Genomic DNA, 16858 nt, shown 5'->3' on the forward strand with positions numbered 1-16858 from the left:
TGCCTATGGGGTAGGGGTGCCCATGGAGTGCATATAGGGCAGGGGTGCCTATGGGATAGGGGTGCCGTGGGGTAAGAGTGCCCATGGGGTGCCTATGGGGTAGGGATGCCATGGGGTAGGGGTGCCTGTGGGGTGTCCATGGGGCAGGAGTGCCTGTGGGGTGCCCATGGCGTGTCTCTAGGGCAGGGGTGTTCATGGGGTAGGGGTGCCTATGGGATAGGGGTACCGCGGGGTAGAGGAGCCCATGGAGTGCCTACGGGGCCAGGGTGCCTAAGGGGCAGGGGTGCCTGCGGGGTGCCTGTGGGGTTCCTGTGGGGCTGGGGTGCCCATGCCGCGTCTGTAGGGCAGGGTACCCACGGGGGGGGTGCCCACGGGTTTCCCACAGGGCGCAGCCCCCCCAGCACCCACCGAGGGGCCGTGTCCCCCTCCAAACCGCGCCCCGTTCCCCAAATAACCCCGCCCCCGTTACCCCCGCCCCCATTGCCCTCCCCCCCCCCAGCCATGGCGGCCCCGCGGGCGGTGCTGGCCGCGCTGCTCCTGGCCCTGCCCGGGGCCGTGCCGGGGCCCGGGGCCGCCGCCGCCGCCGCCGCCGCCCCCCCCGCCCCGGCCCGCGGCGCCTCCGTGCTGCTGGAGCCCGGCTCCGGGCGGCTCCGGGTCCTGCCCGGCCGCCACCCCGCCGCCGTCGCCTGGGCCGGCCTCACCGACCACAGCCGGGCCGTCGGGTGCGGGACCGGGGGGGGGAACCGGGGGGGGGAACCGGGGGGACCTGGGGGAGAATCAGGGGGAGAAGTGGGGGGAGAACCAGGGAGACCCAGGGTAGAACCAGGGGTAGAACTGGGGGGGACCAGGGGGAAACGGGGGGACCCGTTAGGACCTGGGGGTGGACCTTGGGGGGGACCCAGGGGGAGAATCAGGGCAACGTGGGGCAGAACTGGGAGAACTGGGGGGGACCCAGGTCAGAACAGGGGGGAGAATGGCGGGACCCAGGGGGAGAGCCAGGGGGTACCTGGGTCAGAACGTGGGGGGAGAATTGGGGGGGGGACTCAGAACTGGGGGGGACCTGGGGAGAACCGGGGAGAGAATTGGGGGGAACTGGGGGAACCCAGGGGAGAACCAGGGGGAGGACTGGGGGAAGAACCAGAGGGACCCTGGGGAGAACTGGGGGGACCCAGGGCAGAACCAGGGAGAGAACTGGGAGGACCAAGAGGGAGACCAAGGGCGAGAACCAGGGGGATGTGGGTCAGCACGGGGGGGAGAACTGGGGAGGACACAGAGGGGAACTGGGGGGGACCCGGGGGGACCTGGGGAGAACCAGTCCTGGCCGTAACCACCCCGCCGTGCCCACAGCTGGGCCTTCCTGGAGGTGGCCACCAACGCCTCGTTCAACGACAGCCTGCAGGCCTACGCCGCGGGGCTGGCCGAGGCCGCCGTCACCGAGCAGGTACCGGGGGCGGCGGGGGGCCGGCGGGCAGGTCCCCCCTGTCCCCGTCCCGCTGCCAGCGCCATGTCCCGCAGCTCATCTACATGCACTGGATGAACACGGTGGTGGGCTACTGCGGGCCCTTCGGCTACCAGACCCCCTACTGCGAGAAGCTCCGCGCCTACCTGCAGGCCAACCTGGCCTGGATGGAGGAGCAGATGGCGTCCGGCCAGCGCCCCGAGTACTGGCACCAGGTGAGGCCGTGCCCCTTGGTGTCACCCCTGGGCGTCCCCACACCAGTTTGGGTCCAGAATGTTGGTTTTTTGGTTTATTTGTCCTCGTCCCCGCAGGTGCGCCTGGCGCTGCTGCAGCTGAAGGGCCTGGAGGACAGCTACAACGGGCGCGTGGCCTTCCCCACCGGCAGCCTCTCCCTGTCGCCTTTTGGCTTCCTGTGAGCTGCGTCCCCCCAAAATTGGGGCTGGGGGCTGCTGGGGGATGGGTGGACCCCTGGGTGCGCCCCCCCCCCCGCCCGTCTTGGGTCGGGGTTCTGCACGTGGGGTGCCCCACGCCACCTCCTCGCCTCCCCGCAGCCTCCTGCAGCTGGGGGGGGACTTGGAGGACCTGGAGCAGGCCCTGAACAGATCGTCCCCGCGGCGCCCGCTCGGCTCCGGCTCCTGCTCTGCCCTGCTCAAGCTGCTGCCGGGCCGTCGGGACCTGCTGGTGGCCCACGACACCTGGGCCCCCTACCAGACCATGCTGCGCATCGTCAAGAAGTACACGCTGCCCTTCCGCGTGGTGCCCGGCGGTGCGTGGGCAGGATGGGGGGGTCTCACCTTTCCCCCCCCCACCCACATACTGACACTCCCCCCACCCCATTCTCTCATCCCTCCCCAGGCTCTGCTCAGATCCCGGGGAGCGTCCAAGTGTTTTCCTCCTACCCCGGCACCATCTTCTCCGGAGATGACTTCTACATCCTGAGCAGCGGGTTGGTGAGTGGCACCCGGCTCCCAGGGGACCCCCAGGTGGCACCCCCCCAACCCGGCTCACCGCCTCCCCCCTTCCCCTCCCCGCAGGTCGCTCTGGAGACCACCATCGGCAACAGCAACGCGGCGCTCTGGAAGTACCTGCGGCCGCAGGGCAGCGTCCTGGAGTGGCTGAGGAACATCGTGGCTAACCGGCTGGCCCGCAGCGGCGCCGAGTGGGCCACCGTCTTCAGCCAGTTCAACAGCGGCACGTGAGCACGGGGGCGTGCTGGGGGGGGGACACCCCCACGGGGACACCCCCGGGGCGCGCTCTGGGTGGCCCCCAAGGGACGTCGTCCCCTCCCCGTGCAGGTACAACAACCAGTGGATGGTGGTGGATTACAAAGCCTTCTCGCCGGGGAAGGCTGGCCTCCAGCAAGGCGTGCTGATGGTGCTGGAGCAGATCCCGTGAGTGCCCCTCGCCCTCCCCAAAAGCCAGCTCGGCCCTCGGAGCCCCAGAGTCCCGCCTGCCCAGCCCGTGGGCTGCCCCAGCGTGGCCGAGGTGGGATTTGTTTGGTGGCCTGGGTGTGAAACACGGGCTTGGTGGCGCACTGCCTCCTGCTGTGGTGGCCCTTCTGGCACGGGTGTGACGGCGCTGCTGCAGCTGATGGCTCTCTGCATGCAGGTGACGGCCCCCGGATGGGGTGGGGACCCCCAGGTGGGTCTGTCCCTCCCGTCCCCGCTTTATTTCACCTTCTGCTCTGATCGGTGCCCTTCCTCCCACCGCAGGGGCTTGGTGATGGTGGCTGATAAGACAGAGGTGCTGTACCAGCAAGGATACTGGGCCAGCTACAACGTGCCGTAAGCTCCCTCCTGCCTCGTCTCTGCTCGTCTCCACCCCGACCTCCCCGGCACGGGGGGCAGCAGGTGGCATCCCACCGATGCCGTTTAACAACGGGGGGCAGTTGGTGCCGCCCTCACTCGCTGGTTCTCCGACCCCCAGGTACTTTGAGGAGATCTTCAACGCCAGCGGGAACCTGGAGCTGGTGAAGAAGTACGGCGACTGGTTCACCTACGACAAGAACCCGCGCGCCCAGATCTTCCGGAGGAACCACTCGCTGGTCCACGACGTGGACTCCATGGTCCGCCTGATGAGGTGGGTGCTGCCCCCCGCCCCAAAAACCCCTCCTGGGTGTCGCCTCAACCTCCCTGCAGACCTCCAGCCTTTGCGGTCATGGTCTCACCGAGCTCATTATATTATTTTTCCCCCTTCCCAGGTCCAACAACTACCTGCAGGACCCGCTGTCGCGGTGCCGGGGCTGCGACCCCCCCCAGAACGCCGAGAATGCCATCTCCGCCCGCTCCGACCTCAACCCCTCCAACGGCACCTACCCCTTCGCCGCCCTGCGCCAGCGCTGCCACGGCGGCACCGACATGAAGGTGGGGACGCCCCCGTCCCCCTGCACCCCCCCGGGACACCATACAACCCTCTTATTTGTCCCTTTTCCCTCCCGGCACCAGGTCACCTCCTTCGGCATGGCCTCCACCTACGGGCTGGTGGCCGCCAGCGGCCCCGCGTGGGACGACGTGCCCCCCTTCCGCTGGAGCACGTCCCCCTGCAACCACCTGCTGCACATGGGGCACCCCGACCTCTGGAAGTTCCCCCCCGTCAAGGTCCGCTGGGACTGAGCCCGGGATGACCCCGGCACGCGATGGCCGCTCGTCCATCCGCGTCCGTCTGTCCAGAACCCTTTTTTGGGGGGGGCAAACTCCACAGCGCATCAGCTGCTGGCTCTCCCTTGTCACTAGGGCTGGTTTTGGGGGGCAGCATGGGGGGGGACCGGCTCTGCCCCGTCCCCTGTCCCCCATGTTTCTCTCCCCCTGCTTCTCTCGCTGCTCATTGCTGCGCCGTGGGGTGCCCCACGCTGTGTAAGGGGCTGTGCCCCCGCTGTGCCGCCGTGCCCAGGATCGGGGGGCTCTGTCCCCAACCCCAAAAATGAGCAATTTGCCCCGTGGGGTGCTCCCCTGGGGCGGCTCCTCCCAAAAAGGGGGTGCTGGGAGGCTGGGGCAGGCACCAGGACAGCCCCATGGCAGAGAGGAGGTGAGTGACCGGGTTTGGGTTTGACAAATAAAGCGCTCTGCGTGCGGTGGAGGCTGTGCTGTGTGCTGCGCCGAGACTCTCTGGTGCCTCATATCGGGGTTGGGCGCACACTGCGGTCCTCTCCTGCAAAAGGGGGTGGTTCATGGGGTGCTCCTGTCTCCGGGGTGCTGGCTGGCTGGGTTTCCTTGCCTCTGCTTCATACTCTGCTCTGGTGCTGACCCCTTGGGGTTATTTTGGGGGTCTGAAGTTATTTCTCAGCAGCTGAAAGGGGAGAGCAGCAACGGAGGTGGGGGTACCCTCGCCCCCAGGATGGGGTGACCGTCCTTGTCCTCTTTGTTCCCCCCTCCTCTGCCACCTGTGTCTGCCCCCCCAGCCCCAAAACCCACGGTGCGAAATCCTCTTACTGCAGCTCCCTTGATCCTCTGTGCCGCAGCACGGCTCGTTAGGAATAACGAGGTCATTACTGGGGGATTAATGAGCTGGTGTTCGGCAGCGCTTTGAAGGAGTGAGGTTCCCACAGAGGCCACCCTGGACCCTGTCCCGAGGCCTCCCCGGACCAGGCTGGGCCCCCAGCGTTGCCCCCAGAGAGCTCAGCACCTTGTCCCCTGGGGGGACGTTGTGGCCCTGCCACCCTGGGGACCCTCACCGAGGGGCGTGAAGGCGATGGGGTCCCCGGGCAGGAGGGTGTGGGCGGGACGGGGTCGGGGTGCAATGGGGCTGGGGGTGCCAGGGCTGAGCACAAAACGTCACTGTCACCACCGCTTTTCCAGTCCCCGGTGCCCCAGCTCAGTGCTGAGGTGCCCGCTCCGTGGGCTGTTAACTCTGAAGCCTACTGAAGGCGTGAGCCTTCACTGCCACCAGCAGCCAGCGCCATCGGGGACGTGGCTGTCCCTGCACAGTGTCCCCAGTGGCGCCTCCAAGCCCTCCAGCTGGTGGGGCGGAGAAGCGGAGGGGTGGGAGCCCCGCTGACCTTCCTCCAACCCTCACCCTCCTCCTCCTCCTTCTCCAGGACAGAGCCGGCTCAGGTGCACGGCGGGGGACCCCTTCTCCTGGGGGTGTCACCGGTGCTGGGGTGCCAAGAGGGGGCTGCCCCCAAGGAGAGGCACCCACCAGCAGCACTGCGCTCCCCCAGCATGGGGGGGTGCCTGGGGCTCTCGCCAAAATTTTGGGTGTTTGTGCCAATTGCCAAGGGAGAGGGGCCCCGGTGCCAACAGACCCTGGTGCAACCGCTTGGGTTTTTTTTTGGGGGGGGCTGGCCACAATCGGCCGAAGGAGGCAGCGTCCTGAAATCTGCTGGAGAAGCACATTTCTGGCCAGGCTTGCGCTCGGCGTGCTGGCACGGGGCCTGTGGCCACCGGCACGGCCCCTCCGACGTCACCTCACCGCCTTCCGTCCCCAGACGTCGCTCCGGGAGCGGGGCAGGAGGCGCGGGGACACGCGGGGAGGCCCCGCGGGCACCAGGTACCCCTGGGGACCGAGCCCACCTGCGGCTCTCCCGGTCCCCAGGCTGCTTTCCATGGGATTTGGGGGGGTTTGGGGACACCACCAGTGACCCCAACGCCTGGCAGAGCACGGCCATGGAGGCCGAGAGGCCCTTCCACCTCGTGTCCCCCCTCCTGGAGAGCCTGCCCCTGTCCCGCGCGGCGGGGACCAAGGTCTACATGAAGCTGGAGAACGTGCAGCCCACCGGCTCCTTCAAGATCCGGGGCATCGGGCACTTCTGCCAGGAGGTGAGCGTGGCAGGGGGGGGGTCCGTGGGGGTGTGCGAGGCGGGCGGGTGTGCAATGGGGGCACCCCATGCTGCCCTCGGTTTCGGGGCCACGGTGGGGCCACGCAGCTGTGCCCTTCCTTCCTCTCCCTCCTGCTTTCCAGGCTGCCAGGAAGGGCTGCCGGCACTTCGTGTGCTCCTCAGGTAATTGGGGGGGGGGGGGGGGGGGAATATGGGGGACACCCCCCTGCTTCCCAGCCCCTCGTCCTCGTGCCCCCCACAGTTTTGGGGTTGCTCCCAGTGGGGTGCTGCATGGGGGAGAAACCGTGCGCCCCGCTACATGGATTGCCCTGGGGGAGATCTGGCGCTGGAGGAGGGGAGTGGGGCGCACGGGGGGGTCGGACCCCACATGTGAACTCCCCCCCGCCCCCCGTTTTTTTGGCAGGGGGGAACGCGGGCATGGCCGCGGCGTACGCGGCCAGGAAGCTGGGGCTGCCGGCCACCGTGGTGGTGCCCAGCAGCACCGGGCCCGGCACCGTGCGCAGGCTGCAGGAGCTGGGGGCGACGGTGGAGGTCTGCGGCAAGGTAGGGCGCCCACCCCCCAAATTGGGGCTGGGGGGGAACCTCAATGCACACAGACCCAGCATCCCCCCAAAAAAGCTCCCTCCTGCGTCGGGTTTTGGGTATACCCGCGGTGACAAGGGACACATCTCTGGGGCCGGTGCCCCAGGGCTGGATGCGGCCCCGCTGAGCACCCCTCGCGCCCCCCAGGTGTGGGATGAAGCCAACCGCAGAGCCCTGGAGCTGGCCGACACCCCCGGCTGGGTCAGCGTCCACCCCTTCGACCACCCCTTGGTGTGGTGAGTGCCGCCGGGGCTCAGCTCCGCGCCCCGCGTCCCCATCCCCGAGGGTCGGGCGGGTTTGGGGTGCCCACCACCACCACAATCCCACAGGCAGGGCCACGCCAGCCTGGTCCAGGAGCTGAAGGACTCGCTGGAGGCCAAGCCCGATGCCATCGTGCTGGCGGTGGGCGGCGGGGGGCTGCTGGCCGGCGTGGTGGCCGGGCTGCAGCAGGTGGGGTGGCCCGACGTCCCCATCATCGCCGCCGAGACCTGGGGGGCGCACAGCTTCCACGCGGCGCTGGAGGCCGGCCGCCTCGTCACCCTGCCCGACATCACCAGGTGAGCGCTGGGGGGGTGGCGTGGGGACACCTCTCCACCAGCAGGTCCCCAACATCACCGGGGACACCCCTTGGGTGGTGCTGGGGGGCTCTGCGTCCGCGGCGCATGGCGCTGGGCCGTGGGTGTCACGAGCTGGCCGGTCCCAGCCAGCTCTGCCAGCCCCACGGTGGATCCCCGAGGGGACAGCGTGTCCCGGGGCCACCCTGACCCCGTTCCCCCAGCGTGGCCAAGTGCCTGGGGGCGCAGACGGTGTCGGCACGGGCGCTGGAGTGCGCGCAGGAGAGCCGGGTCATCTCCCAGGTGGTGGAGGACGCCGAGGCCGTGCACGCCGTGGAGCGGTTCCTGGGTGAGCAGGGGGGACGGGGACACCGAGGGGGTGTCCACCAACGGGGACAGGCTCTCAGGACGTCCCTGTCTCCCCCGCAGACGACGAGAGGATGCTGGTGCAGCCAGCGTGCGGGGCGGCGCTGGCCCTGCTCTACTCGGGGCGGCTGCAGCGGCTGCAGCGCGAGGGGCGCCTGGGGACCCCCCTGGGCAGCGTGGTGCTGGTGGTCTGCGGCGGCAGCAGCATCACGGCGGCGCAGCTGCGGGGCCTGAAGAGCCAGCTGGGGCTGGAGTGACCCCCCTGGGTGTCCCCCGCCTTCCCCACGTCGCCCCAAAGGAGCTGTGCGGGCTGGGGAAACTGAGGCACGGCCCCAGGGACACCCGCGTCCCCCGAGCCCCCGCGGATGGAGCTGGCCGAGGCTCCCCCGCCTGGATTAGCGAGCGCTCCAGCTCTAATTACTTTGCTACTGTCTCGATGCGTTATTATTCTAATGATTATTAATTATTACAACCCTTGCCCGTCCCTGCCACGCTGTCTGCGGTCGGAAGAGAATGGCGTGCACGGACCTGCCTCTTACGGGGATTTACTGGGGGGGGTCCCTAGCTGGGTGTCCGTCTGTCTGTCCGTCCGTCCCCAAGCACACGTGCCCCCCAGTGCCCCCCCATCCCCTGATTTGGGGTCTCTCTCCCACCAGGGCCCCCAACCCCGCCTGCCCCCCAGCTTACCACCTTTGTCCCAGCTCACACCAGTTGATCCGTTTAGCCCCAGCGCCTGTTTTGCCCCTTTCTGCCCCAAAACCTTTCGCAGCCCCCCAAGCCCCTTCCCCTCGCCCGCCTGCCTGCCCTGAGCCCTCTCCTCCCTTCTTTCCTTTTTCCCTTTTCCCCAATAAATCCCCCCGGCCAGGCCAGCCCCCGCAATGCCTCCTGGAGGACCGAACCCCATAAATCAAAGCTCTGCTGCTCCGTCGTGGGCAGTAGCTTATGTAAAAAGGTGTTTCCAGGGAGCACCGAAGGCTGGAGAATCCTATTACCAGGCGCACTATTAATTATCGGGAGTCAGCCCGCCCTCCCCCTGCCATTTTTTATCCCGGGTCCCGGCCCCGATTACTTCCCACCTTTCCCACCTCAACCTCCTCGCACGGAGCCCCTGTGCCCACCGCCAGCATCCCAAATCCCCCCCGCACCCCAGGATCGCTGCTGGGGTGCCCCAGCACCCCACAAACCGCCCTCGGCCACGCGGCTGGGGCGTGATAATTAGCGTAACGCTAATGACAGCAGCACGGTAGTAATAACGAGCAGGCGGCACGCGACCTTGTGCTTTAATCCCCATAACGAGGCCGGGCAGAGGTCACCGGGACGCGGTGGCACCCGGAGGGGCAGCACCTCTCCTGTCCCCCCGGCTGCGCGCGTGCCTCAGTTTCCCCAGGCGCCGCGCCTGGCGTGCCCTCCCGGGCTGGCACAAGAAGGAAAAATTCCTCCACTTGGCTGAACAGGGGGGAAAAAAAAATAAAAACAGGCAGCTGAGCGGCTGGCTGGCCATAAATCAGCAGCGGGACTTAAAATTCAGGTCAGCGAGAGGGGCTCTGGGAAGCCGGCGCGGGAAGGTAATTTATTCGGTTTATATCTTTTTACTGCAAGACGAGGGGGGGAGGCCCGGACCTCGGCCGCAAGTTTGCATTTTACATATTAGTCCGGGGCCGCTTCATGCCCCCAGTCCCCGTGGGGATGTGCTGGGGGGCACGGGGGTGTCCGCTTCTCCTCGAAGCCCCCCGACGAAAGGGGCCGGGGGCCGGAGCAGGTAGCTCAGGGCTTTTTTATCCACACCGAACGACGCGAGGCGCTCACGCCACCGGCCTCCGCGAGAGGCAGCAGGGACAGGAAACCCGTGGCGCTTTCAGAAAACAACTTTTTTCATCGTTCTTTCCCATTCTCGTTTCTTTTTCCTTTTTTTTTTTCCCCCCACCTTCGTCCTCTCTTCTCCCCCCCCCCCAGCACCACCCCTTCCCCAGCCTCCGAAACAGAAAAAAACGCGGAGCCTCCGGTGACTGCGAGTACGATAAATAATCAGTAAACACAAAAACATACTTTATTTGTTTCTCCTTTATACAAAATAAAGAAACTAGAAGCAAAAACTATAATACATCCTCGGACCCGCGGGGCCGCCGGGACGCGCAGGGCTCGGCCTCAGCCTCAGGCTCGGCCTTCGTTTGCGCCGCGCGCCGGTTTTGTGCCGCGTTTCTTTGTTTGTCTCCTTTTTTATTTTTTATTATTTATTTTTCTGCCTCTTTCTGGTCCCAGGCGCTTCTTCACCTCCCCCCCCACCCCCTCTTCCCCTAAAATTTAGGAGGCCGAGCTCAGCGGGATGCTCGGGGAGCCCCCCTGCCCGGCCTCCCCCCCCCGCGGCCTCCCCCTCTCCGTCACCAAAAAAAAAAAACCACCCAGCGGGTCCCAACCCACCTCCTCCTGGGGAACAAAACGGGGAACAACGAAAGCGAGGGGCTGGGGGGGGGTCCTGCTATTCCCCGTGTCCCCCCCCCGGCCCCGTTATATCGGGACGAAGGATGGGGATGATTAAAAAGAGGCTAATTAGCACTGGGGGGGGGGAGCCCCGCAGCAGCCCCCCGGCACCGGTGGGACCCGTGTCCAGGCGAGTTCAGCTTTGGTCCGAGAGGTGGTGGTCCCGACGCCGGCGGGGGGCACGAGGGGGGGTCTTGGGGCCGGGCACGTTGTGTTGCCCCCCCGTAATAAAAGAGGGGGCACAGTGTGGGGAGGGGGAGGTAGCGGGGTGCCCCCAGCGTCGGGGGGGGGGCTGCGGCGCCGGGGAGGATGCGTTTTGGCATCGGAGGGCGGCCGTGGCATCGGGTTGGGTTTTTTCTGGGGGGGAAGGGGGGGGTTGTCCGTGATCCGGTGTGCCCCGGGGGGCTGGAGGGAGGTGTGAGGTGGGGGTTTGGGAGGGGGGGCGCGTCCCCCCCCCGGCTCTACCACACCGCCGCCTCGCTCAGCTCCGGGTTGGGGTGCGCGAGCGCCCCGCTGTAGCCGCTATTGCTGGACATGGAGAAGGGGGGGCTCGGCCCCCCGCTGAAGACCTCCCCCGGGATGGGGTGCAGCGAGCCCGTCATCCCCGGCTCGGGGCTGGGGGTGTCGGGGTGCGAGATCATATCCGTGTACCTTTGGTTTTCTGAGGAGTGGTGTCCGCTTAGGGGGGGCTCCAAGGGTCCCAGGGGCGTGGAGCCGGGTCCTGAGTTCTGAAGGTAGCTGGGGTCGGCCGGGGACTGGGCCTGGGAGGGGGGCCCGTGGGGGAAAAAGTCATAGTTGCCTCCCGGCCCGTAGTAGTCACCTTGGTAATCTGCAAGGAGGGGGGGGGGAAGGTTGGAACCGGCCCCCGGTGCCGTCACACCGAGCCCCCACGGGACGCAAGGCTCCCGACCGCCCCGCACCGTGATGGGCATGACCCCACCACGGCCCCCCCACCCCAAAACATCACTTTTGGGGTGCTCAGCATCACTGGGGCTGAGCAGGGAGGCAAACGGACCCCCCTCCCCCCCCCCAAAAAAAAAACACATCCTAATGCTGCGGCGTTTGTGGGGTGGGGAGGGGGGGAAGGGGGGAAGGGGAGGGCGAGGGGCTGGGGCAGCTGGGGTGAGGTGGGCGTGATCCCGTTATTTAATGGGGAAAAGTATATACAGGTGTAGAAATATTTCTATTTTTATGTATATTTATATATACACACACATATATATATATAAATAAAAGGAGTGGGGGGAAATGTGTGTATATGTAATGGGGAGATAGGGGAAATATATATAAATGGGGAATATATAATACACATGGGGGAATATATACATAAATAAAATATATTGAACACGTATATATAAAATACATATAAATATATATATCACACATATGTATATATAAATACATATAAATATATTATTCATATATACATACTGAGGAGCATACTCATATTTATCAGCCTGGAAGGGATCAAGACCCTAACCTCAAGGGGTGCCCCCAAAGCCCCTTGTCTCGGGGGAGCTTTGGAGACGCAGCACCGGGGCCGCTGGGCAGCAGCAGGGGCGTAGGGGAGGTGGTGAGGGCGTTTTGTCCAAAACTAGGGGATGTTGCCCCAAATGCCGTGGGGGCTCCCCGCTGCCCATCCCGTCCCGGCGGGGCGTCGGGGGGCGGCGGTGACCTTCCATATGCTGCGGGCCCGGGAGGTAATGGGAACAAATGCGGCCTGAAAGGGGCACAAAAGCCCGCAGCTGGGGCTTTGTTCGCGGGAGAGGGGCCGCGCCGCCACCGCTGCCACCGCTGCCACCGCCACCGCCACCACGAGCCTGGCAGCAGCACGGGGACCGGGGAGGGGAGGGAAGGGGAGAAGTGGGATGGGGAGGAACAAAGGGGGAAAGGGGATGGAGAAGGAGAAGGAAAAGGGGAAAAGGAAAAAAGGGGAAGGAAAAAGGGGAAAAGGAAAAAGGGGAAAAGGAAAAAGGGGAAAAGGAAAAAGGGGAAAAAGAAAAAGGGGAAAAGGAAAAAGGGGAAAAGGAAAAAGGGAGGGAAAAGGAAAAAGGGAGGGAAAAGGAAAAAGGGAGGGAAAAGGAAAAAGGGAGGGAAAAGGAAAAAGGGAGGGAAAAGGAAAAAGGAAAAGGAAAAAGGGATGGAAAAAGGGGAAGGGGCTCCCGCAGCCGGTCCCTCACCTCCGTAGTACGTGTAGGGCGTCGAGCCGAGCATCTCGGACTCGTCGAGGCGGCCGCCCAGGGGCCGCATCCTGCGGGGGCTGCGGAAGAAGGCGTGCCGGCGGGCGCCCAGCGCGCTCAGCTGCTTCATCCGGCGCTCCTTGGACCGGCGGTTCTGGAACCAGACCTGCGGCGGGGGGGCCGGCGTCAGCCCCTAAGGACCCCCCCCCAGCACACCTCCCCAAATCCTCTGGGCCAACCCCCCCCCCAAAAAAAATAAATCAGCCAGGGATTTGGGGAAAGGGGTAAAAATCTTGGAAGGGATTTCCCGGGTACGGATGGGGATAAAAGGGACGACCTGGCTGCCTTCTTTTGGGGCATTCCCTCACCCGAACCAAAGCTACTCCTGGCTGGGGGGGGAGGGGGGGGGCTGAATTATTGCCCCCCTCCTGCACCCGGGGACTGGCACACGTGGGGGCACACAGCCCCTGCTGCCCTCTGAGCAGAGCGGGGGCGGCACCAGTGCGGCGGGAGCGCCCTCCCCTATTAGCCCTATTAAACTCATTAATCCCTCTATTTCCACGGGGATTTTTATGGTTTTTTTTTTGTTTGTTTTTTGTTTTTTGGGGTTGGGGAACAACAGCAGGACAGCGCTGGGCAGGGACCATCGGCCTCTCCTTGCCCCCCTGTGGGCTGCGCCTCCTGCCCTCACCGGTGGCCAACGCTCGGCACCGGGGGTCCCGCCAGCCCTCCTTCCCCATCCCACCCTGCCTCGACCCCCGGGGGGGGGACGTCACCACCCCAACCCTGACGTCACCGTCGGGGTAATGACGTCACCGTCGGACCCGTGATGTCACGCGGGGGGGGGGACACACCTGGATGACTCTCATGTTGAGGCCGGTCTCCTGCGCCAGCTGCTCGCGGATGTGCCGGGTGGGCTTGGGGGGTGGCGGCGAAGGCGGCTTTGAGGGTCTCCAGCTGCTTGGCCTTAATGGTGGTGCGGGGCCCCCGGCGCTTGGTGCCCGAGTTCTGCTCCTCGTTCTCGTTGTTGGTGGTCTCCTTGTCCGACGAGGTGGAGTTGTCCGTCTCCTTGGGGTCGTCCTGCATGGGGTCCTGGAGATCCGGGGACAAACTCCTGTCTGTACATGAGGACACTGTAAAGGAGACCCAGAGAGGAAAGGGGGGGGGGGGGGGCGGATGGCTTAGGAGAGAGATCGACCCCCCTCTCCTCTGCCCTCCCCTTCCCACCGAGCCCGGATGCTTGCAGGAAATGGGGAGGGGGGGGGGTGGGTTTGGGGGTGCTGGGTGCGGATCGCCTTTGCCCCCCCACCCTAAACAACGCACGGAGCTCGTGGCAAGCATCGCCCGGTCCGGCCCCGCACGCCGACATCTGAGCTGGCAACCCTATGAAGCCCCCCCAAAAGCTGCGTGTGGGCTCGGCAACCGGGGAGGGCTTTTTGGGGAGGGGGCAGCCCCCCCCCCCCCCAGCACACCGCAGCCCCCGGCGCTGCCCCTCTCCCCCCCACCGTGCCTCTCGCACCGGGGATGTGCCGCTGGGAGAAATGCGAGGGTCGGGGAGGGTTCGGGGGGGGGGTCCAGTCACTGCCTTGAGCCTGGCTCTCCCCCCACAGCCGCCCCCTCACTGCCCCCCCGGGACCCTGATGCCAGCACCCCCCCCCCCAGGCCAAGCTCTACTCGCCTCGCTCGCAGCAGCGGCCCCACTGACTGGCGTGGCAGGATCCGGCCCCGGGTGCTGGACGGAGAGAGAGCCCACGGAAGGGGGTGAGCACGGGCGGCCGGCATTGCTGGGACAGCACGAGCGGGCCTGATCCTGCCGTCCTGCCGCAGAGACAGCTTCCAAGGAAGTCAAATGGGAGCTTTGCCTCTGGGTGAAAGGAGGCGAAGGATCAGGCCCGCGGCGCGGGGGGCACCGGGCACACTCAAAGGGGGGGGGGGCTCGGTGTAAGGGGGGAGGTGGGCGTGCATGGGGGGCACCATGAGCATCCGTGGGGAGCAACGGAGGGCTTAGAAAGCGTCTGGCCCCGATCCCAACCCTGCTCCACGGGAGGAACGTGGGGCCAGAAAGAAAAACCCCGGCACCAGGGTGGGCACCGGTGGGCGCCGGCGCGGGGTGCGTCCCCCTCGGTGTCCCCGAGGCCACGCGGCGCGTACCTGAGTTGAGGCTGCCTTCCTTCAGGGTGGGGGAGTTCAAATAATCCTCTTTGCAAACAAATTTGTTCTCGTCTATGATATAGAGTTCCTCGCCCGTGGAGAGCTGCTTGTTGCAAACCATGCAGGTGAAACAGTTCAGGTGGAACACTTTGTTCCGCGCTTTCCGGACCAGGTCGCTGGGGGAGATGCCTTGGGAGCAGCCGGCGCATTTGGTACCAAACCTCCTGGGGGGGGGGGGGGGGGAGGAAAAAAAAAAAAAGGGAGAGGTGAGAGGCACGATTTTTGGGACCCCGCACGGGAAAACTGCGCACCCCACAACCCCATTTCCCCGGGGAGCTCGGGTTTGGGGTCCTCTCCTAGGGGACACGGGGGTCGCACCCTCTCCAAAAGGACGGAGGGGTGAAAGGGGGGCTTCTCCCCTCTGTACCCAGCGGGGGGAGATTTCCTGGCCCCCCCCCCCCCATCCCCGCACGGAGGGCACCGGGCCGGGCGTTCCGGGTAGCGGGGAGCACGGGGAGAAAACCGGGGGGGGGGGGGGGGGGCGGCGGGGCCCGAAAGCACCCCGGGGCCGGGGGCTCGGCACCATCCTGCACCCCCCTTCCACCCCCCGTTGTATTTTATTTTAATTTTTCCAGCTCGGAGCCGCCGCTTCGCGCAGCTCCGGCTTCCCTCCCCTTCGCGCAGCGCTTTGCCCCGGCCGACGTTTTATTTTATTTTCATTTTTCCCTTTTTATTCTTTTTATTAATTTTAATTTTAATTTTAATTTTTTTTAAATTTTTCCCAGGGAAACGAAAAAATGCAGAAAACGATTTCCTCGAGGGAGAAAAAAAAAACAAACAAAACAAAAAAAAAAAAAGGAGAAAACCAAAAACCCCGCGGGGTGGCTGCGGCTGCCAGGCCCGGGGGGAATGGGGTCGGGGGGGGGTCCGGGGGGGGTCTCTGGGGGTCCCCCCTTTTTTCCTCCTGGCCTCGGCACAACTTCTGCCGCCCGCGCTGCCGCCCGTGACGTTGATGTAGTGAAAGCATTAGGGGTCGTAAGTCATTTTCCCCTTCCCATCCCGGCCCCTAATTTCCTCCCCGGCCCCTTATCGGAGTCATTAGGGGCATTTAAGGAGCGGCGGAGCGGGGGGGGGGGGGCTGCCCCGGGGCCGGGGGGGTGTTGAGGGGGCCGAGGAGCGGCCCGGCGGGGAAGCGCCTCCCGCAGCGTTTTGGTGGCAAAAGGCGAGATTTTGGCACCGGCTTCGGCGGGGCCCCGGGGTGGGTTTTTTTTTTTTGTGCTTTTTTTTTTTTTTTTTTTCTTTGGGGTTGGGGGGCACGGCGGAGAGGGCCGCGGGCCCGGCTGCTTTTGGAGGCAAGGTCACACAAGGAGCGGGGGGGGGGGTGGGAGATAAAGCACAGCCCCCCTCGGGCTGCAGCGCAGCCCCCGGCCCCCCCTTCGCCGCGCCCTGCCCGGGCACCGCGGGCTGGAGCCCCGGGAGGGACGGATGGGGATGGGGGGAGCACCCCAGATCCCGGGCGGGGAGCCCCCAGAACCCAGGAGGAGCCCCCCGGCTGTCGAGGGGAGCCCCCCAGCTCCCGGGAGGGACGGATGGGGATGGGGGGAGACCCCCAGATCTCGAGGGGAGGCTCCCCAGATCCCGGGGGGAGAGCCCCAGCTCTCAGGGGGGGGGCCCCCCATCTCTCGTGGGGAGCCCCCCCATCCCTCGGGGAGCCCCCCCATCCCTTGGGGAGCCACCCCATCCCTCGGGGAGCCCCCCATCCCTTGGGGAGCCCCCTCAGCCCCTCTCCTCTTCCCCGGCGGGCTGGGAGCGGCGGCGGCACCGCATCCCCTCAGTGTGGGGGTATGTTTTTTTTTTTTTTTTGGGGGGGGGTGCCACTCACCTGAAAAAGTCATTTTTGCAGTAGAGTTTGCCTTCCCTGGAGAAGCATTTCTCGGTCAGGTTGCACTTGCACTCGCAGCACTGGACGCATTTGATGTGCCATGCCCTGTCCAAGACGTTGAGCAGAAAGCGGTCCAGGATCGGCCTCTCGCAGCCCGCACAATGCACCATCATCACCTCCGCCGGGGGAAAGGAGCCTCGCCACCGAGAAGTCAGAGCCCCGAGCGAGGTCTCGCAAAAATTCACCCGTCGGGAAAATAAAATAAAAAATTAAAAATTAAAAAAAAAGAAAAACACGCCAGGAAAAAAATCTCAAAAATTAAAGGAGAGGAGCGGAGCTGTCAAGTTCTTCCCCCTCTTCTCTCCGGCGGGGATGGCAAAAAACCACAAAACCCAAGAGCCAGGAAAAAAAAAAAAAAAAAAAAAAAAAAGA

General features: G+C 65.3%; 3 protein-coding genes across 7 annotated transcripts; 2 read left to right on the top strand and 1 right to left on the bottom strand.

Annotated features, from left to right (window-relative positions):
* The first annotated feature begins 486 nt into the window (after positions 1-486).
* PLBD2 (phospholipase B domain containing 2) lies at positions 487-4532 on the top strand. Of its 2 annotated transcripts, XM_080559735.1 has the most exons (12): positions 487-722; positions 1348-1441; positions 1516-1674; positions 1771-1871; positions 2011-2225; positions 2315-2409; positions 2494-2654; positions 2755-2850; positions 3172-3243; positions 3386-3538; positions 3660-3822; positions 3904-4532. In XM_080559735.1, exons 1-12 carry the CDS (start codon positions 502-504, stop codon positions 4069-4071), a joined length of 1698 nt encoding a protein of 565 aa, XP_080415861.1. In that variant the 5' UTR covers positions 487-501; the 3' UTR covers positions 4072-4532. The 2 variants fall into 2 exon arrangements, with proteins under 2 accessions (XP_080415861.1, XP_080415860.1); XM_080559734.1 differs by having other exon boundaries at positions 2315-2654.
* Positions 4533-4665: 133 nt separating this feature from the next.
* On the top strand, positions 4666-9778 carry SDSL (serine dehydratase like). 4 transcript variants are annotated; one of them, XM_080559752.1, is made up of 8 exons: positions 5831-5944; positions 6052-6213; positions 6356-6395; positions 6637-6776; positions 6963-7051; positions 7145-7372; positions 7594-7718; positions 7799-9778. In XM_080559752.1, exons 2-8 carry the CDS (start codon positions 6061-6063, stop codon positions 7990-7992), a joined length of 969 nt encoding a protein of 322 aa, XP_080415878.1. In that variant the 5' UTR covers positions 5831-5944; positions 6052-6060; the 3' UTR covers positions 7993-9778. The 4 variants fall into 4 exon arrangements, with proteins under 4 accessions (XP_080415875.1, XP_080415876.1, XP_080415877.1 ...); XM_080559749.1 differs by having other exon boundaries at positions 4666-6213; XM_080559750.1 differs by lacking the exon at positions 6356-6395 and having other exon boundaries at positions 4666-5944.
* LHX5 (LIM homeobox 5) lies at positions 8287-16769 on the bottom strand. Its single transcript, XM_080559753.1, is given in 6 exon segments — positions 8287-11042; positions 12394-12559; positions 13248-13316; positions 13318-13526; positions 14545-14768; positions 16427-16769. Coding segments are annotated over 6 exon segments (1209 nt in total). The 5' UTR covers positions 16600-16769; the 3' UTR covers positions 8287-10674.
* Between the last annotated feature and the right edge of the window lie 89 nt (positions 16770-16858).

The sequence above is a fragment of the Anser brachyrhynchus genome, assembly GCF_964034855.1.
Source record: "Anser brachyrhynchus genome assembly, chromosome: 17".
In the NCBI taxonomy this organism is placed as follows: domain Eukaryota; kingdom Metazoa; phylum Chordata; class Aves; order Anseriformes; family Anatidae; genus Anser; species Anser brachyrhynchus.

Excerpts from the sequence above, each read along its gene's own strand:
- PLBD2 (XM_080559734.1), top strand. The coding sequence starts at position 502 with ATGGCGGCCCCGCGGGCGGTGCTGGCCGCGCTGCTCCTGGCCCTGCCC. Across the intron at positions 2,655-2,754 it reads AGCCAGTTCAACAGCGGCAC|GTACAACAACCAGTGGATGG; the intron begins GTGAGCACGGGG and ends CTCCCCGTGCAG. Across the intron at positions 3,823-3,903 it reads ACGGCGGCACCGACATGAAG|GTCACCTCCTTCGGCATGGC; the intron begins GTGGGGACGCCC and ends TCCCGGCACCAG.
- SDSL (XM_080559749.1), top strand. The coding sequence starts at position 5,617 with ATGGGGGGGTGCCTGGGGCTCTCGCCAAAATTTTGGGTGTTTGTGCCA. Across the intron at positions 6,396-6,636 it reads GCACTTCGTGTGCTCCTCAG|GGGGGAACGCGGGCATGGCC; the intron begins GTAATTGGGGGG and ends TTTTTTTGGCAG. Across the intron at positions 7,719-7,798 it reads CGCCGTGGAGCGGTTCCTGG|ACGACGAGAGGATGCTGGTG; the intron begins GTGAGCAGGGGG and ends TCTCCCCCGCAG.